The sequence below is a fragment of the Cydia splendana genome, chromosome 5 (genome assembly GCF_910591565.1).
Source record: "Cydia splendana chromosome 5, ilCydSple1.2, whole genome shotgun sequence".
In the NCBI taxonomy this organism is placed as follows: Eukaryota; Metazoa; Arthropoda; class Insecta; order Lepidoptera; family Tortricidae; genus Cydia; species Cydia splendana.
The window spans coordinates 20,970,384-20,989,434 of NC_085964.1; the positions used below are offsets into that span (position 1 = coordinate 20,970,384).

General features: G+C 39.5%; 1 protein-coding gene across 1 annotated transcript in view; it reads left to right on the forward strand.

Moving 5' to 3' along the window:
* Window positions 1-15,214, forward strand: part of LOC134790397 (uncharacterized) — a 30,222-nt gene extending 15,008 nt beyond the window's left edge. Inside the window, exons 6-10 of the mRNA XM_063761165.1 lie at window positions 4,253-4,697; window positions 7,155-7,290; window positions 10,322-10,527; window positions 11,520-11,630; window positions 15,078-15,214. Coding sequence (XP_063617235.1) covers window positions 4,253-4,697; window positions 7,155-7,290; window positions 10,322-10,527; window positions 11,520-11,630; window positions 15,078-15,214 — 1,035 coding nt within the window. The remainder of the gene's footprint in view (window positions 1-4,252; window positions 4,698-7,154; window positions 7,291-10,321; window positions 10,528-11,519; window positions 11,631-15,077) is intronic.
* The last annotated feature ends 3,837 nt before the right edge of the window (window positions 15,215-19,051 follow it).

Sequence of the window (19,051 nt, forward strand, 5' to 3'; positions counted from 1 at the left end):
AAAGTACAAGTGTCTAAATCGCATGATCCAAAGGCTGAAGTCGCGTAGGGCCGAAGGCCCGAAGCATCCAGGAGGTCAGTTCCAAACACAGGTCAATAGTACAAGTGTCTAAATGCGAAGGCCGAAGGCCGAGCTCCGCGTAGGGCCGAAGGCCCGAAGCGTCCAGGATGTCAGTGGTTAAACACAGAACTGACAGCCTGGACGCTTCGGGCCTACGGCCCTACGCGGAGCTCGGCCTTCGGCCCTCGCACTTAGACACTTATACTATTGTTCTGTGTTTAAGCACTAACATCCTGGACGCCACGGGCCTTCGGCCTTCGCATTTAGATACTTGTACTATTGTTCTGTGTTTAAGCACTAACATCCTGGACGCTTCGGGCCTTCGGCCCTACGCGGAGCTCGGCCTTCGGCCTTCGCATTTAGAAACTTGTACTATTGCCCTCTGTGCTAAAGAACTGAATTCTGGAAGCTTCGGGCCTTCGGCCCTACGCGGAGCTCGGCCTTCGGCCTTCGCATTTAGACACTTATACTATTATTATGTGTTTAAGCACTAACATCGCCGCTTCGGGCCTTCGGCCTTCGCATTTAAACACTTGTACTATTGCTCTGTGCTAAAGCACTGACATCATGGACACAACGGGCCTTCGGCCCTACGCGGAGCTCGGCCTTCGGCCTTCGCATTTAGACACTTGTGCTATTGTTCTGTGCTAAAGCACTGACGTCTTGGAGCCTTCGGGCCTTCGGCCTTACGCGGAGCTCGGCCTTCGGCCTTCGCATTTAAACACTTTGTACTATTATTCTGTGTTTAAGCACTAACATCCTGGACGCTTCCCTACGCGGAGCTCGGCCTTCGGCCTTCGCATTTAGACACTTGTACTATTGCTCTGTGCTAAAGCACTGACATTGTGGACGCTTCGGGCCTTCGGCCCTACGCGGAGCTCGGCCTTCGGCCTTCGCATTTGGATACTTATACTATTGTTCTGTGATTAAGCACTTAAATCCTGGACGCTTCGGGCCTTCGGCCCTACGCGGATCTCGGCCTTCTGCCTTCGCATTTAGACACTTATACTATTGTTCTGTGTTTAAGCACTGACAGCCTGGACGCTTCGGGCCTTCGGCCCTACGCGGAGCTCGGACTTCGGCCTTCGCATTTAGACACTTGTACTTTTGTTCTGTGTTTAAATACTTAAATGCTGGACGTTTCGGGCCTTCGGCCCTACGCGGAGCTCGGCCTTCGGCCTTCGCATTTAGACACTTGTACTATTGTTCTGCGCTAAGGCACTGATGTCCTGGACGCTTCGACCCTTCGGCCCTACGCGGAGCTCGCCCTTCGGCCTTCGCATTTAGACACTTGTACTATTGCTCTGTGCTAAAGCACTGACATTCTGGACGCTCCGGGCCTTCGGCCCTACGCGGAGCTCGGCCTTCGGCCTTCGCATTTAGACACTTTTACTGGGTGCATTACATTTGTTATAATTACTTTTCATATATTATTGTTTGTTATATCGTTATTTTGAATAACGTAATAAATGGCATACTACCGTAATACCTAATTAACGGTATACATAATGTTATAATTGGTATAATGGTCATAAGGTATATTTACACTTGGTTTAATATACATTGCCATAAATATTACATACTCTAAAGCATATTATTTATTATAACAAGTGACATCACATAATTATTTGTGTGGCATAATAGTTGCATGACATAAATGGGTTAGGTTAGGTTGGAACTGCGACTCCGCACCAACGAATAACTACCTAGCAAAAGGAGGGTTAGGTTAGGTTAGAACTTTGACCCTCCGTAGAATAAAATATTATATCAAAAAAGTGGTTTAGGTTAGGTTTGAACTGCGAGCCCCGCAGAATCGAAAACCGTGAAAAAAATGGTTAGGTTAGGTTAGAACTGCGACCTCCCTAAAATAAAATAGCTAGCAAAAGAAGTAGGCCTGCGTACTACTTATAAAAAATATGTTAAACTTTACGTTATTGTCTTATTATTGAATGAAATATGACAATTAATGTTATACAATATATGTATTTATACTTGATAAAATTGTATGAAGTATTACGTTATACAAAAATATAATATAACAAATGTCATTATAAAATATGTCTATATTCTATTTATAAATTATATTACAATAGACATTATAGCAATGACAGTTTAGATGAAATCACAATATAACAAGGGAAACGTATAATAAAAATTACATTATAACATAAAATAATATATAAAATGGCGTTATAACAAATGTATGATAGTTTTTTTATAATTATATTAAGCATTACACACCCACTTTTACTATTGTTCTGTGCTAAAGCACTGACATCCTGGACGCTTCGGGCCTTCGGCCCTACGCGGAGCTCGGCCTTCGGCCTTCGCATTAGCTGTCCACACCACGTTTCACGTCACCCATAGCGGCTATGTCCCTGATACAGCCTATCTCCATTTTTTTGAAATTGTTAAAATTTTGCGAAAATTCGCTAATTATAAACTGTTGACGCCAAGGATTCCTATCCTGGCTGTGGTAGATAGGGGAGTGTTCTCAAAACGAGACCACTAAAACCATTGGAAACCTCAGAAACTCCTCAGCAACTCCTATTTGTGGATTCTAAATCAAACAGTACTGTAAATTATGATTTGTTTTGATTTCATTACTCTAAGCTACCGCATTAGGCGGGCCCGAGACATAAACCGGACTGGCGGGCTTCCCGGGATTTCCCGCGGGACGGCGGGTTTCCGAAACGTAATAAAACCGGGAACCGATGACAATGCTGGTTTATGCGATCATTGAAACGGCAGAGACAGCGGTGTTTGTGGCTGATCTTGGCTACGTTTGAACTTTGAAGTGTCTTTATTCTGTAGGTAAACAACCTTTAGAGTGACCGATCCAATAATTTTATTTAATATTTTTTGATTTGTGTTTTTAAGTAGGTAGTCACAAAATTAAACAGAAATAAATATCATATACAAAAAACAGCTTTCTAGCACTAACGACCACGGAGCAAAGCCGTGGACGGACAGACGGACCGACATGGCGAAACTATAGTAAGGGTAGGATTTAGTAATCCACTTCCTAGTGGATTCTTCCTATAAATAAAATAAATACATACTTGGATTTGAACAGCTCAACGACGGAAGTGACTTTTGTTTTTATATTATATCGTGTTAGGTCCATAACAAATAAAAGAGCTCATTTTGAGAATCACAAATATATATTTTTTTGTAGCAAATAGTTTAGAAGTTATTTAAGAAAATAGCCAAAAAATTACCATTCCTCCCCCTTTATCTCCGAAACTACTGGGTCTACAATTTTGAAAAATATATACAAAATAGTTCTTTACCTGTAGATGACAGGAAAACCTATAAGAAATGTGCAGTCGAGCGTGAGTCGGACTTAATGTACGGAACCCTTGGAACGCGAGGCCGACTCGCACTTGGTCGGTTTTTTTAGGTATTTGTAGCTACTTCAAGGTTCCTAAGCGTTTTCTTGGGTAATCTTCCATTATTAGTTATAAAAAAAATACATTGATGACATAGTTGGCAATCGATAACGACCACGGAACGATGTGAAAACTACAAAAGTAATAAATCAAAAATAACTTAAAAATAATAAATCATTATTCAAGGTGACATTCTTTCATAAAAATAATAAGTATTCATATAAATTAGTGATAACGAAATGTGCATAAGAATGCCAACACTCCAAAAGCTATTAAATATAGAATTATGTATAACGAAATACTAACTTAAAAATATTTCTAGTCATATTCACTTTAAGCTTCTGTTCTTCCATTGAGCGAAACCATTTTGTTCTTTGACACCATCTCTTTCTGGTATATTTTTGCTAACTATGTCTGTCCGCCCGTCTGTCTGTCATCAGGCTGTATCTCATGAACCGTGATAGCTAGACAATTGAAATTTTCACAGATTATGTATTTCTGTTGCTGCTATAACAACAAATATTAAAAACAAAATCAAAAATAAATATGTAATATATAACGGCAAAAAACCACGTTTGTTTTATGGGAGCCCCATAAAACAAACGTGGTTTTTTGCCGTTTTTTGTGTAATGGTACGAAACCCTTCGTGCGCGAGTCCGACTCGCACTTAGCCAGTTTTTTTTCACATTAGGTCTAAAATAACTAACATTAATTCCAAAGAACTTAGCCTTAAGGCCAAAGCGAATATCCATATATATAGGAAATGACAATCGTTTTTACTGCAGTGTTTTACCGCACAGCACACTATGTATCTCCTGATTTCTTTGTTGGCGGTCACCGCCGCCTCTGCGCAGTCGCCACCTAAACCATATTACAACATTGGCGATGCTCACAACCTGTACCAAGAATATGTACAGAAACACGACAAAATATACAATCCCGAAGAATACTTGAAGCGTCTTGAAATTTTTAAGCAAAATCTAAAGCGCATCAATGAACGCAAAGCAAGAAATCCACAAAACGAAGTCGGAATCAACCGTTTCACAGATTTGACTACAGAAGAAAGACGCCAATATCTGGGTTTCAAGCGCTTTGATGCCGCGAGTGATGGTCGCTCTATTAGGCTGGAGTATCCCGCTGAGGCGATCACGGCGCCCGACCAGTTCGACTGGCGCGACCATGACGCGGTCACGCACGTGAAAGACCAGGGCCGTTGCCAGAGTAGCTACGTGTTTAGTGCCATTGGTAATCATTATTTCCTTGTATGAAAAGCTATTTGTTTTCAGAGTACACTATATATTATTGCAACCAAATAATACATAGATTACTAAACTTGTCAATAATTAAATCAAATATCGGTTAATTTAAATAACATCAGTAAAGAGGAAAGGGGACGGCCGCATCTCCATACAAACGTAGTCCTCATTTTCCTTTCTGGGTATTGACATAATGAAAAATATTTTTGCATAATTTGATTTACATTAACTATAGCAACCATAGCTATGCCCCTACGTTTGACTATTTTTAGATTTTTGATTATTGTAAAAATTAGGAGCGAAAAACAGATTTCATACGCACTCATATTAATCAAAAATTTCGAAAAAGGCATAGCTGTGGTTGATATACAAGCAATTGTGTCAAAAAAATATAAAATAATGTTAATATCCAGGGAGTAAAATGAGGACTACGTTTGTAAGTATATAAAACCGGACAAGTGCGAGTCGGACTCGCCCACCGAGGGTTCCATACTTTTTAGTATTTGTTGTTATAGCGGCAACAGAAATATAGTCGCACCAAACAAAGTCTGCAGCGGATTTGATAGCCCACTCAGTGTAAGTGTTATGTATACGTCATAATTTCATAAAAGTTTGACGTTTAAAATGACACTTGCACTGCGTGGGCTATCAAAATCGCTGCAGACTTTTTACGGTCTGACCACGGGCGTAGCCAGGGGGTGGTTTTGGGGGTTCAACCCCCCCCCCCCCGAAAAGTTCAGAATATTAACATTCATAGAATTAAAATAAGAACAGGCGTGCGGCATATTTCATTGATTACTAACTATTACCTATAGTATACGGTGGTTTGGATTTTGGATTTCTCCGCCATCGTCGATTATCGGATCGCATCAATTACTTTCTAAGATATAATAAAGGTGACATTCGGGTGGCGACTGCTGCAGCATTATTCTGTTGCAATGTTACTGCTCCAGCACTGTCAATTTTCGTGATAAAATGATGTGTCTGATTTCCATACTAAAAGTAAAAATGTAAAACTGTCTATCAAATTGCGTTTTTTATATCGAAAAATGTTCGCGCTCTCTTCGCTCGCATTTTCAATTACTTTCTAAGATATGACAAAGGTGACTTTCGGGTGGCGACTGCAGCAGCATTACTCTGTTGCTACGTTACTGCTGCAGGACTGTCAATTTTCGTGATAAAATTATGTGACTGATTTCCATAATAAAAAGTAAAAATGTACAACTGTCTATCAAATTGCGTTTTTATATCGAAAAAATTTCGCGCTCGCTCCGCTCGCGTTTTCAATTACATTCTAAAATATGGCGACTATACAGCAGCATTAGGTACTCTGTTGCAAAGTTACTGCTACGGCACTGTCAATTTTCGTGATAAAATGATATGACTGATTTCCATTCTTAGCTGTAATGCGGCAATGAACGTCACTCAATTTACCAAAAAAATTCAATGTAATCTTGATGACCCTAGGGAGAGGGGGCACCATGGTCTAGAAATGCTTAGGGCATCAAAATATCTTAATCCGGCACTGGTCGTTTGCGGAGTCAAACGATTTGGGACTCGCATTTTATACACATTTCCATGCCTTCCCGAAAAAAATCGAATCATTCGCGAAAGTCTCGCAACGCATTGAGGTTACAAACGGCACGCGCTCTTCCTCAGGAGTCTGAAGAAGACCACGGTGAGTGGCGCTCTAGCCAGGCAGGCCGCTTCACTTTCGCTCGCGTGCGTATACCTTACTGTATCGTCCGATATACACCTACTCTGTCGTTAAAATCACGTGTAAAATTATAATAAGGGCGAAAAAAACTATTGATTTTGGAGTGTAGTTTTATTTAGTGGTACCTTAAATATTTTATCTGGTCTACTGTCCTCTAGCATATCCATCTGTCAACTTTACTTCAAGTTCCGCCTCCAGGGAAGAGGGAGAGAAATTAGGATTAGAAATTAGCCGCTTACTGACACAGACAGAATTCCACGCGGGCGGAACCGTGGGCACAGCTAGTCTCTAATATTTTTCTGTGTAAGGGTTATTTTATGTACTTTTAGTCGTTTTATTTTCTTGAACCCCCCCGATACTAAAACCTGGCTACGCCCGTGGGTCTGACTATACATCATCTGTGAAAATTTCAACTGTCTAGCTATCACGGATCGTGAGATACAGCCTGGTGACAGACGGACGGACGGACGGACGGACAGCGGAGTCTTAGTAATAGGGTCCCGTTTTACCCTTTGGGTACGGAATTCTAAAAAAGGCGATTTCACGCGGGTCCTCCACTTTCGTCTAAATGTTACATTATATTATGATACGAGAACATTGATGAACGAAAGAATTAATCGCGATAGCAATCCGGCAACAACGATAACTTATAATTATTTTATTTTTTTCGCAGACTTCTTCGCAGTTTCTGGTTGTTAAAAATTAAAATTGAAATGAATGGTTTCACAGGAAACATTGAGGGGCAGTACGCGATTAAGCACAAGAAGCTGATCTCTCTTTCTGAGCAAATGGCAATAGATTGCATGCCTCCATCTACGCTACAACCCAGCAAGTGCATGGAAGGCTGGCCTGATGATGTTATGGTGTAAGTTTACATTTTCTGTTTGTCCGTGACTTAGCTCGCTAACCGCTACAAAGTGTTAAGGTGACAGTCCATTTCCAACGACAGCAGCACTACCATTCATTATACTATGGAAATTGACAATAACACTGACGTGTTCGTACCTACTAGTACTAGTAGTGCAGCTGCGGTCAGAAATGGAATGCAATAAGTGTCATTTTGTATTTATTTATTTATTCGTACGGTATTCATTATGAGTCGTTCCACAGTTTTATTTACAAATTAATGTCTAGGTTCTTTACCCATTGGGCTGCGTTATCATTTTGTATGGGATTTTGAGTTTCCAAATCGTCCCATACAAATATAGAACAATAAACGCGCACATCACGTCACGCCATCGAATAAAATTTAGACTAGGGGTACCGTAGTTTACTCTCACACACACATAGTCACTCATAGTTGGCTCATAGTGTTGTGTTCGAATGCTATCGAATGAAATTTATAAGTTACTAGCTTTTGCCCGCGGCTTCGCACGCGCAGGAGAGTTTTTTTAATACTATGTACTATGTACTTTAATGGTTTTAGGTATTTTGAATGTAAACAAACCGTTTAAGATGATAATTATTTTAAAAACGATGTTTGTGTACTGTTCAATTATTAGAAGGTATTTGTAATCTTATAATTTTGTAGCCCAAAAAATTGACTTTAAGGGATTGAATTCTCAAAAGTCTGGATCACGTGTGGCTGTAAATAAGCGTGTATGTTACAACCGTCTATGCTATCTTCGTAATTAGCATTCCCCACCAGGGGCCATAGTTCACGTCGGCTACGTTATATTTTAATTTTGCTCCCATTTTTGTATTTTTAGGGTTCCGTACCTCAAAAGGAAAAAACGGAACCCTTATAGGATCACTCGTGCGTCTGTCTGTCTGTCTGTCTGTCTGTCTGTCTGTCTGTCCGTCTGTCACAGCCGATTTTCTCCGGAACTACTAGACCAATCAAGTTGAAATTTGGTACATATATGTAAGTTTGTGACCCAAATACGGACATGTAACGTAAACAAATGAATTTTAAACATGGGGGCCACTTTTGGGGGGTAAATGAAAAAATGAAAAAAAAAATTTTTTCAAACTATATCATGCTACATATCAAATGAAAGAGCTTATTGTAAGGATCTCAAATATATTTTTTTTATAATTTTCGAATAAACAGTTTAGAAGTTATTCAAGAAAATAGGCAAAAAATTACCATTCCCCCCCCCTTATCTCCGAAACTACTAAGTCTTAAATTTTTAAAAAAATACATAAAATAGGTCTATATCTATAGATGACAGGAAAACCTATTAGAAATGTACAGTCAAGCGTGAGTCGGACTTAATTACAGTTTTTGATCCGACCCCTACGGATTTTTTAAAGAGATTTCACTCACGTTTCACATAAAAAATACATTGTTAACAGTGCCGGATTACTTAGAGTAGTAGTTTTCTTAGAGTAATTGGTGATAATTTTCTGATAAGATAATCATTTTAAATATTTAACGGTCTTACCTACTTACGAGTAATGGTAAGGTCAAATTAAAAATAGTGTTTAAAAAAATATGTTAAATTGAGAGCTAGCTCAAAGTTTTTTGTACTCGTCGACTTTAATGGTTGAATTAATAAAGACTTTGTAACCAATAAGCAAAACAAGCACGTGCTTACGGCACCACGTTCAGGGAGGGCACCAAAATGCCAGGTTGAAAAAGGTGAACAAATTTTAAAATTAGGGACAGACACATCGTTTTTAACACACGATTTTTTTAGCTGTCCAAAAGCTAATTTGCAAAAATAATGGCGCGTAATTCTTTGGGAAACAATCGGTAGCAGTAGAAGAGTCGTGATTACATGCATAGATTCGATTTCAACCCACTCTTTTGCGGTTCGGCGTTAGGTCTTATGCGAGGCCTTCTGCCTTACGGCAAAGTTGATCTTCTGCCTTAATTACACTTGGGCGTGGATCCAAATCCAAGCTTTCCTCTTTCGCCTCTTCGCCAATTCAATTTCAAGCTCTCTGCTTTCTTGCATATTTTATGCATGAAAACAACCTCGCTGAGACCCTTAAATATCGAGCCCTATGCGAAGCTAGGCTGATAGAAAACTGTCCCATCCCTTCTCTGTATGAAATCCTGGATTCGCGCCTGGTTGGGACTAAAACTAAAATTGCGTTTTTATATCGAAAAATCTTGATGACCCTAGGGAGAGGGGGCACCTAGAAATGCTTAGGGCATCAAAATATCTTAATCCGGCACTGATTGTTAAAAATTGTGTAATATACGGAACCCTTGGAACGCGAGTCCGACTCGCACTTGGCCGGTTTTTTGTAATTAGCGTCCCACAAAACCATGGAAATGATACCCATATTGATATTTTGAAATTTCAACCCCATTGCACCCCCACCAGGGGGATGATTGTTCACTTCGGCTACGTTAATTTTAATTTTGATGCCATTTTTGTTATTAGCGGCTCAAAATACTATGAAAACGATACCCATATTGATATTTTTTGAGATATCAACCCTATTGGGGACTTTGCCCCCTCTTAGGGGTTCAATTTTCAAAAAACCTGAAACACGTGTTTACTCATTTATCTTTAGGAATACTCCTGTGAAATTTGGAATAAAATAGTCTAACTTATCTTGTTTCCCCATACAAACTTTGGACCCCCATTTCACTCCTTTAGGGGATGAATATTGAAAAATCCTTTCTTAGTGGACACCTAGACCTCATAAGGAATCTAGTTGCCAAATTTGGACTTTCTAGTCCCAGCGGTTTGGGCTGTGCGTTGATTTAAGTCAGTCAGTCAGTCAGTCAGGTCTTTCACGTTTATATATTTAGATAAGAACAAGAATAAGGGGTCGTCCAGAAATTATGTGATCATATTTGGCCTATTTTTGACTCCCCACTCCCCCCATCGTGATCATTCGTGATATTTTTCTTACCGGAATTCGTAGCCCTAAAGGTTAAGAAAGGGTTCCGATTCAACTAGGGGTTGAAATAAATTTTATATTCGTATTTTCAGTTATTATCTTATGATTGCACCTCTATGGGGTGTAGCATCTGAAAAAGAATATCCTTATACTGGCGGAGAACACCGGAATAATTGTCCAAATCACACGAATCGAACTGTTTCAACTGTGACTAACATAACCGCATTCCAAATTGTTATCCCGAAAGACGAAGAAACCTTAAAGCAATTATTGTACAAAACAGGACCTTTGGCAGTGGGTACGTATCATTGCCATCATTGGATTGATAAGCAGAGGATGCGTCTAGCGGCCCGATTCGAACTTTAAGATACGTCAGTTAATAGGTCTATCGTTAATAGATATACCTAAGTTACGATATGGATTAGATATGTCAGTGTCAAATGTGACATTTCTTCAAACAAAAAGGTCACTTTTGACACTGACACATCTTATCCATATCGTTTCTAGATCTATTAATTGACGTATCTTAAAATTCGAATCGGGCAGCAAGTCTAAAGGTGCCGTCACATAGGCGCGTTTTCCGGTCGGGGCGTGAGCGCGGCGTGAGCGTTTTAGATGTAAAAGCGGCGCGCCCCGCTCACGCGCCGCCCGCAAAACGCGCCTGTGTTACGGAGCCTTAAGTAGGGGTTGAAAAATTATGCAAATATAAATAAAAATCGAATTTAAACTGTCGTGTGTCACACATATCAAGCTTTCTTCGGTTTAACTTACGTCGAAAAATCGGCCTTAGGTGGATTTTTGAAATTCGACCACTTGATTTCGTGTATTTCTTTCAATGATTAGGTTAACTACATATTAGGCAATTAAATTTTACTAATAGATTTGAAAACAAGTGGTCAATACCACTGGATTCCAAATTTCTAATATCGCTCGCATTTCAAAAATTAGCATTTCGCCGTTTTCCAGTGACAAAATCGAGCGATCGAAATACAAATATCGCGCCCCAGCGCTCTGTTGACAAGCGACATCGCCCATCTGTTATATAGTGAACGCTATACTTTCCGAAAAACTAAGTGGCCAGTCATAATTCCATCTCTTTCACTCTTGGTTGGTCTTAACAAGGGTAAAGGAGATAGCATTATGATTTCAGTCACCATTTGATGCCAGGTTCATACTGCACGTTCGAATTGACCTTTAAGAGTCGTGTTAATTTAAATATATACTTGGAACGTTGGCTTGTAATGTGAACTCGATCGCTCCTAACTAATCTAACTGTGCATTTGGTTACAGCTTTTGATTCTTCCGAGTTGTTTGAATACACAAAAGGCATCTACAACCCCGGTGAATTCGACTGCCTCTACGAGCCTGATCATACCGCTCTATTAGTTGGCTATGGAATAGGTATATACGATCTGAAGGCCTATAGTCCGACCGCTTAAATGAGTCCTCGCCTGCGCGGTACTGGGGCGACGGGGTAGGACGACTAAGGGTGGCGGGGAAGGTGCGGGCGGCAGGCGTACGGCGCAGGCGAGGACTCATTTAAGCGGTCGGTCTATAGCCACGATGCCAATCGTTTACGCCGTAACGAACGAAATGGTAATCTCTGTCTATCTATCTATCTATACATATAATAAAGCTGAAGACGGTCGAAAGTCTGTACATGGAAGATATTTGAAAAAAAGTTGGCTGGGGATACTTAGAATTGATAACAGAACACGTTCCAAAAGTTTTTAGAATTTTTGTCTGTTTGTCTGTTTATCTGTTTATCTGTTTGTCTGTTTATTTGAACGCGCATCACGTGAAAACGGCTGAACGGATTTTGATGAAAACTTTACTAATCTGTCGAGAAAATCCCCGGCCAGGTTATAGGCTATAAAAATTCAACCCCTAAAAGGTTGAAAGGCGCTACTTAGGAAGGAGGGGCAAACTTTTTTCAAATATGTGCTACCACTATTGAGTACCCTGGTAAACTAACAGATGGAGCTGAATTTAATACGTTGTGACATGAATAAGCCACCGAGGAAAGATTTTGCCAAATTAACTCTAAGTTTAGAAGACACGGATATCAACAAAAATAATTGACTAATTATGTTCATTTAATAAATTAATAATATATCGAAAAATGTTCGCGCTCGCTTCGCTCGCGTTTTCAATAACTTTCTAAGTTATGGCGACTGCAGCAGCATTACTCTGTTGCAACGTTACTGCTGTAGCACTGTCAATTTTCGTGATAAAATGATGTGACTGATTTCCATACTAAAAGTAAAAATGTACAACTGTCTATCAAATTGCGTTTTTATATCGAAAAATTTTCGCGCTCGCTTCGCTCGCGTTTTCAATCACTTTCTAACATATGGCGACTGCAGCAGCATTACTCTGTTGCAACGTTACTGCTGCAGCACTGTCAATTTTCGTGATAAAATGATGTGACTGATTTCCATACTAAAAGTAAAAATGTACAACTGTCTATAAAATTGCGTTTTTATATCGAAAAATTTTCGCGCTCACTTCGCTCGCGTTTTCAATGACATTCTAAGATATGATAAAGGTGACATTCGGGTGGCGACTGCAGCAGCATTAGGTACTCTGTTGCAACGTTACTGCTGCGGCACTGTCAATTGTCGTGATAAAATGATGTGATTAATTTCCATTCTCAGCTGTAATGCGGCAATGAACGTCACTCAATTTACCAAAAAAAAATCAATGTAATCTTGATGACCCTAGGGAGAGGGGGCACCATGGTCTAGAAATGCTTAGGGCATCAAAATATCTTAATCCGGCACTGGTCGTTTGCGGAGTCAAATGATTTGGGACGCATTACCATGCATTCCCGAAAACAATCGAATCATTCCCGAAAGTCTCGCAACGCATTGAGGTTACAAGGGGCACGTGTCTTCCTCAGGAGTCTGAAGAAGACCACGGTGAGTGGCGGTCTAGCCACAGGCAGGCCGCTTCGCTTTCGCTCGCGCGCGTCTACCTTACGGCTTACTGTATCGTCCGATATACATAGTGATCCAAAGGACTTGAGCCTTATAGCTCTTTTTTTAGGGCTCGCCTCATCTCTTGACGCCTAAAAGGCTAAAAGGCTATTTAGCTCTTTAGCCCCCGAGCCTAATTCTATTTAAGAGCCTAGACTCTTGGGGCTTAATAAGGTTGTTAGCCCCAAGAGTTTAGGATCTTAAATAGAACTAGGCTCGAGGGCTAAAGAGCTAAATAGGCTTTTTTTTAAGGGGGTTAATAAGGTTCTTAGCCCCAAGAGTCTAGGCTCTTAAATAGAACTAGGCTTGGGGGCTAAATAGCTAAATAGGCTTTTAGCCTTTTAGGCTTCAAGAGATGAGGCGAGCCCTAAAAAAAGAGCTCCAAAGGCTCGAGTCTTTTGGATCACTGGATATACACCTACTAGGTACCTACTCTGTCGTTTAAATCACCTGTAAAATTTGAATAAGGGCGAAAAAACTATTGACTTTGGAGTGTAGTTTTATTTAGTGGTACCTAATTGTAAAATATTTTATCTGGACTACAGTCCTCTAGCATATCCATCTGTCAACTTTACCTATTTCAAGTTCCGCCTCCAGGGGAGAGGGAGAGAAATTAGGATATGAAATTAGCCGCTTACTGACACAGACCGAATTCCACGCGGGCGGAGCCGCGGGCACAGCTAGTCATAATATAATAATAATAAAGCCGAAAAGGACAACTCCAGTAAGTAGATAGTAGTTAGACTTGGCTCACGAGATAACCGCCATGTGGGATGTTGATTCGACGATCATTGTCCCGATAGTTGTTTCAGTGAACGGTCTAATAGCGAAGAGTCTCGACCAACATCTTGAGAGACTCTCGCTGGGTGGTTTGATCAAGGGTCAGATGCAGAAGGCGGTGGGCTTGATCACGGCGCGGATAGTCCGCCGGTTCCTCTCTCTGCGGCCCTGACCACCGGCAGCTTGGGCCAATGCCCCGCTGCTGGCGGCACCCTAGCTTAGGTTTTTATAATATGTTTATACATAGTTTTTATTGTTTTGTCAATGTTTTCATAGTTAACTTTTATATTCATATAATAAATAACCTAACCCAAGATGTTAAATGAATAAAGATTATATACTTAATAAATTAATGCGACAATATGACATTGGCGTTTCGTTCGCTACGGCGTAATCGATTGGCATCTTGGCTAGGCACCCTAGCCTACCATAATTATCTGTCAGCATACTACAACGCGACTACGCAATTATCGCGCCGTGGTTGCACGTTAAGAGGAAAGGGGCGACCACTTCCCCATAAAGGCTCCTGTACACACTGGGCCAGCGTGGGCCTGTCTGGGGGACGCAATTATGCGTTAGAGGGAGCAAGTGATATTGCTATCTCATTCTACCGCATGGCTGCGTCCCTTGGACTGGCCGGCGCTAGCCCAGTGTGTACAGGGGCCTTACAAAAGCAGCCCGGTTCAATTCCATTTATAATCTAATAAAGTTTGAAATGAAAAAATATTAACGATCCAAAATATCCCTATAAAGGATGGTACACTAGAACGGTCCTGGTCTGGGCTGAGGCAACCCGCCGTACCACGTGATCACCGATAATCCGTCATAGCATACGAAGTTTTGAACGCTTCGGACCCGGACCGTTCTAGTGTGAGTCATCCTTAACTTAAATAGAGTCTGTGCGGAAAGAGAAGAGTCGTGGAATGTATTGGGCCCCATACATTCCACGACTCTTATCTTTCCGCACAGACTCTAGAAATCACACAGTTTTATAGAATGAGCCTGAATCATACTTACTTTGATTTGCGTTCACTTTTATTTTATTTGAAGTATCTTGATGTCCATTTAAACTAAATTTGTGTTTTGACAGAGGACGGCACTAAGTACTGGATTCTGAAGAATTCGTGGGGGACAGAGTGGGGAGAAAAGGGCTATTTCCGTCTGGCTCGCGGTAAAAAGGCCTGCCGCATGGGCATGACTTACACGGCCACGTGTACTGTCTCTTAACCAACCTAAAGGGGCTAGCAAAGATGGCAATCGTTGATAAAACACACACCAATCAAAATTTAAATAATGTATGGAAAATCACGAGACTTTTCGTCGTATCTGTCAATCCGATACATTTTATTCGCTTGTCCATGTATAAGCGTGGCGGGGCCAATTTTTCGCCAATCTGATTAAATTGTCCGATCAAATCAGGCCGTGCGGACGCAAACGCCAATTTGGCTCGCCGAATTCAACCGCCGGTTATGACCGGTACCGATAAAATGGGGTGCGAACGCAAGAATACCAATTTGTGACGCTAGTATTCGCGTTTGGGGGCATTTCTTTACCACCTGATTAGATCGGACAATTTAATCAGATTGGCGAAAAATTGTTCTCGTATGGACAGGATTTATATTATGCATGTAAGATTGTCATCTTAGCTAGGCTCTCTGATATGCATTCAACGCGCGAAATCAGAGTTAAGTAAAAATGAAAATTGAAACATAATTTTTTATTAATGTTTTTTTTTTAATCCAACCCCCACGGGAAACAATCACCAGCTTCCTCAATCCACAAACAATGGAGCTTGTTTCAGACGAAATCAAATTATTTAGACATTTTGAACATAAGTATAAAATTTTCGCTTTCGTTTAACTTTAAAATCGACCAAAAATTATATATTGTACATGCAATAAACTCATTTAAAAAGAAATGTTTTTTATTACTTACCTTGTAATTTATTCAATTTATTTATTGACTTCTTTCTATAAACATCCCCCCTTCCCCCTTCCCCCTTCCCCCCTCTTGACCCCTTCGTCGTCAACTAAGTACAAACCCTTATAGTCTGACTGTCTATCCGTCTGTCAGTCCGCGGTTTAGCTCGCTGACCGCTAGTGTAGTGCTAGACAGCTAAAATTTGGCATGAGTATAAAAATTACGGCACAAATTAATAAAATAAAACCTAGAATAAAATTTATTTTAGAATGTTTTTTTTAGCTTTAACCCTATAATGAGGGGTGTCGTTGGATAGGTCTTTCAAAACGTATATGGGTCTTCAAGAACATTTTTTAGAGTTAAAACCAAAAATGTTACTTTGCTAATACGCGAAAAGATAACGTGCTAGTCAATCAGTCATTAATTTCATCATTCATATCATTTCAGGGTCAAACAGATCACTGTGTTATGTCTTTCCTGTAGACATACACAAGAGTTAAGGGCTATAAAGGTTAATTTTCTTATTTAGCCCTTATCCACGTGAAAAGGTCCTCCTTTTATTTAGAGAACTATGATAAAATCATTGCTTACATGCCCACAAGCTGTTAACTATTGCCCACAGGAGAGAAAACTAGTGTGTTATCGCGAACAGCACATTTTTCTCTCCTGTGGGCTATAGTTAACAGCTTGTGGGCGTGTAAGCAATGATTTTATCATAGTTCTCTAAATAAAAGGAGGACCTTTTCACGTGGATAAGGGTTAAATAAGAACATTAACCTTTATAGCCCTTAACTCTTGTGTATGTCTACAGGAAAGACATAACACAGTGATCTGTTTGACCCTTCAGTCATTTTTTTGAGACTTATATCACAGTTATTATCGCATATGTAAGTGCGTACTTTTAAATAAAAATAAAGTGATGATATAGTCGAGTTCATAAATTTTAGTACGTACATTTTTTCACCTTATTGCAATGGATTAAGGTGAAGAAATTCAGATTTATATATATAACCTATACTATTACCAAAAAGAATAGATAGTATAGAGGGGTCCTGTCATTGTAAATTTTGTAGTCACTGTAAATTTACTGCCATCTATCGACACACGACTAAAACTCAAAATGAAAACGTATAGAGTTATCAAAAAATTTATATATATGGATAAATGATTTTATTATTTTTATATCATTTTGATCCATGTTCATTCACTGATATCTATGTGTTAAAATTGTTAAATATGAAACGGTGTCGTCACGCCATCTAGCCGAGGATAGGCTAAAGGTGTGTGCGCCATCTATTCGAGAATGACTTTTACTTGAATTCCGAGGCACGTTTTTTCCTTAGACTTTATTCGTCTTATACGAAGTTACATATGTCTTTGCTATTACTATAACCAAAGACATATGTTACTTCGTATAAGACGAATAAAGTCTAAGGAAAAAACGTGCCTCGGAATTCAAGTAAAAGTCATTCTCGAATAGATGGCGCACACACCTTTAGCCTATCCTCGGCTAGATGGCGTGACGACACCGTTTCATATTTAACATTTTTAACACATAGATATCAGTGAATGAACATGGATCAAAATGATATAAAAATAATAAAATAATTTATCCATATATATACATTTTTTGATAACTTTATACGTTTTCATTTTGAGTTTTAGTCGTGTGTCGGTAGATGGCAGTAAATTTACAGTGACTACACAATTTACAATGACAGGACCCCTCTATACTATCTATTCTTTTTGCTATAACCTATACTATAATAGGTATACATATAGTATACAATAACCGGCATGAAGGAATAACCAAAGATTTAAATATATTAAAAAATATTTTATTCAGGACTGTTGTTACATAAGTTCGTCTAGGTACAAGATTTTTCTGTAATGTAAGTATTTTTACTTAGGTTTAATGTTTGTAAAACCCCAACACCCAAGAGGTCTCATGTTGTGCCTTAATAAAATGAAAATGAAATGATTTTTTTTATTTCAGGCAACTAGTGGCTCATACCTAAATAGGTAATTTAAAACTAGCATCTATCTATACATATAATAAAGCTGAAGACGGTCGAAAGTCTGTACATGGAAGATATTTGAAAAAAAGTTGGCTGGGGATACTTAGAATCGATAACAGAACACGTTCCAAAAGTTTTTAAAATTTTTGTCTGTTTGTCTGTTTATCTGTTTATCTGTTTGTCTGTTTATTTGAACGCGCATCACGTGAAAACGGCTGAACGGATTTTGATGAAAACTTTACTATTCTGTCGACAAAATCCCCGGCCAGGTTATAGGCTATAAAAATTCAACCCCTAAAAGGGGGGGTAGCCACAACACTCGATTGACTTAAGTTTGCCCCTGAATCTTATGGCGCTACTTAGGAAGGAGGGGCAAACTTTTTTCAAATATGTGCTACCACTATTGAGTACCCTGGTAAACTAACAGATGGAGCTGAATTCAATACGTTGTGACATGAATAAGCCACCGAGGAAAGATTTTGCCAAATTAACTCTAAGTTTAGAAGACACGGATATCAACAAAAATAATTGAATAATTATGTTGATTTAATAAATTAATAATATATCGAAAATAGTTCGCGCTCGCTTCGCTCGCGTTTTCAATAACTTTCTAAGATATGGCGACTGCAGCAGCATTACTCTGTTGCAACGTTGCTGCTGCAGCACTGTAAATTTTCGTGATAAATGATGTGACTGATTTCCATACTAAAAGTAAAAATGTACAACTGTCTGTCTATCAAATTGGGTTTTTATATCGAAAAATTTTCGCGCTCGTATCGCTCGCGTTTTCTATTACTTTCTAAGATATGGAGACTGCAGCAGCATTACTCTGTTGCAACGTTACTGCTGTAGCACTGTCAATTTTCGTGATAAAATGATGTGACTGATTTCCATACTAAAAGTAAAAATGTACAACTGTCTATCAAATTGCGTTTTTATATCGAAAAATTTTCGCGCTCGCTTCGCTCGCGTTTTTAATCACTTTCTAATATATGGCGACTGCAGCATCATTACTCTGTTGCAACGTTACTGCTGCAGCACTGTCAATTTTCGTGATAAAATGATGTGACTGATTTCCACACTAAAAGTAAAAATGTACAACTGTCTATCAAATTGCGTTTTTATA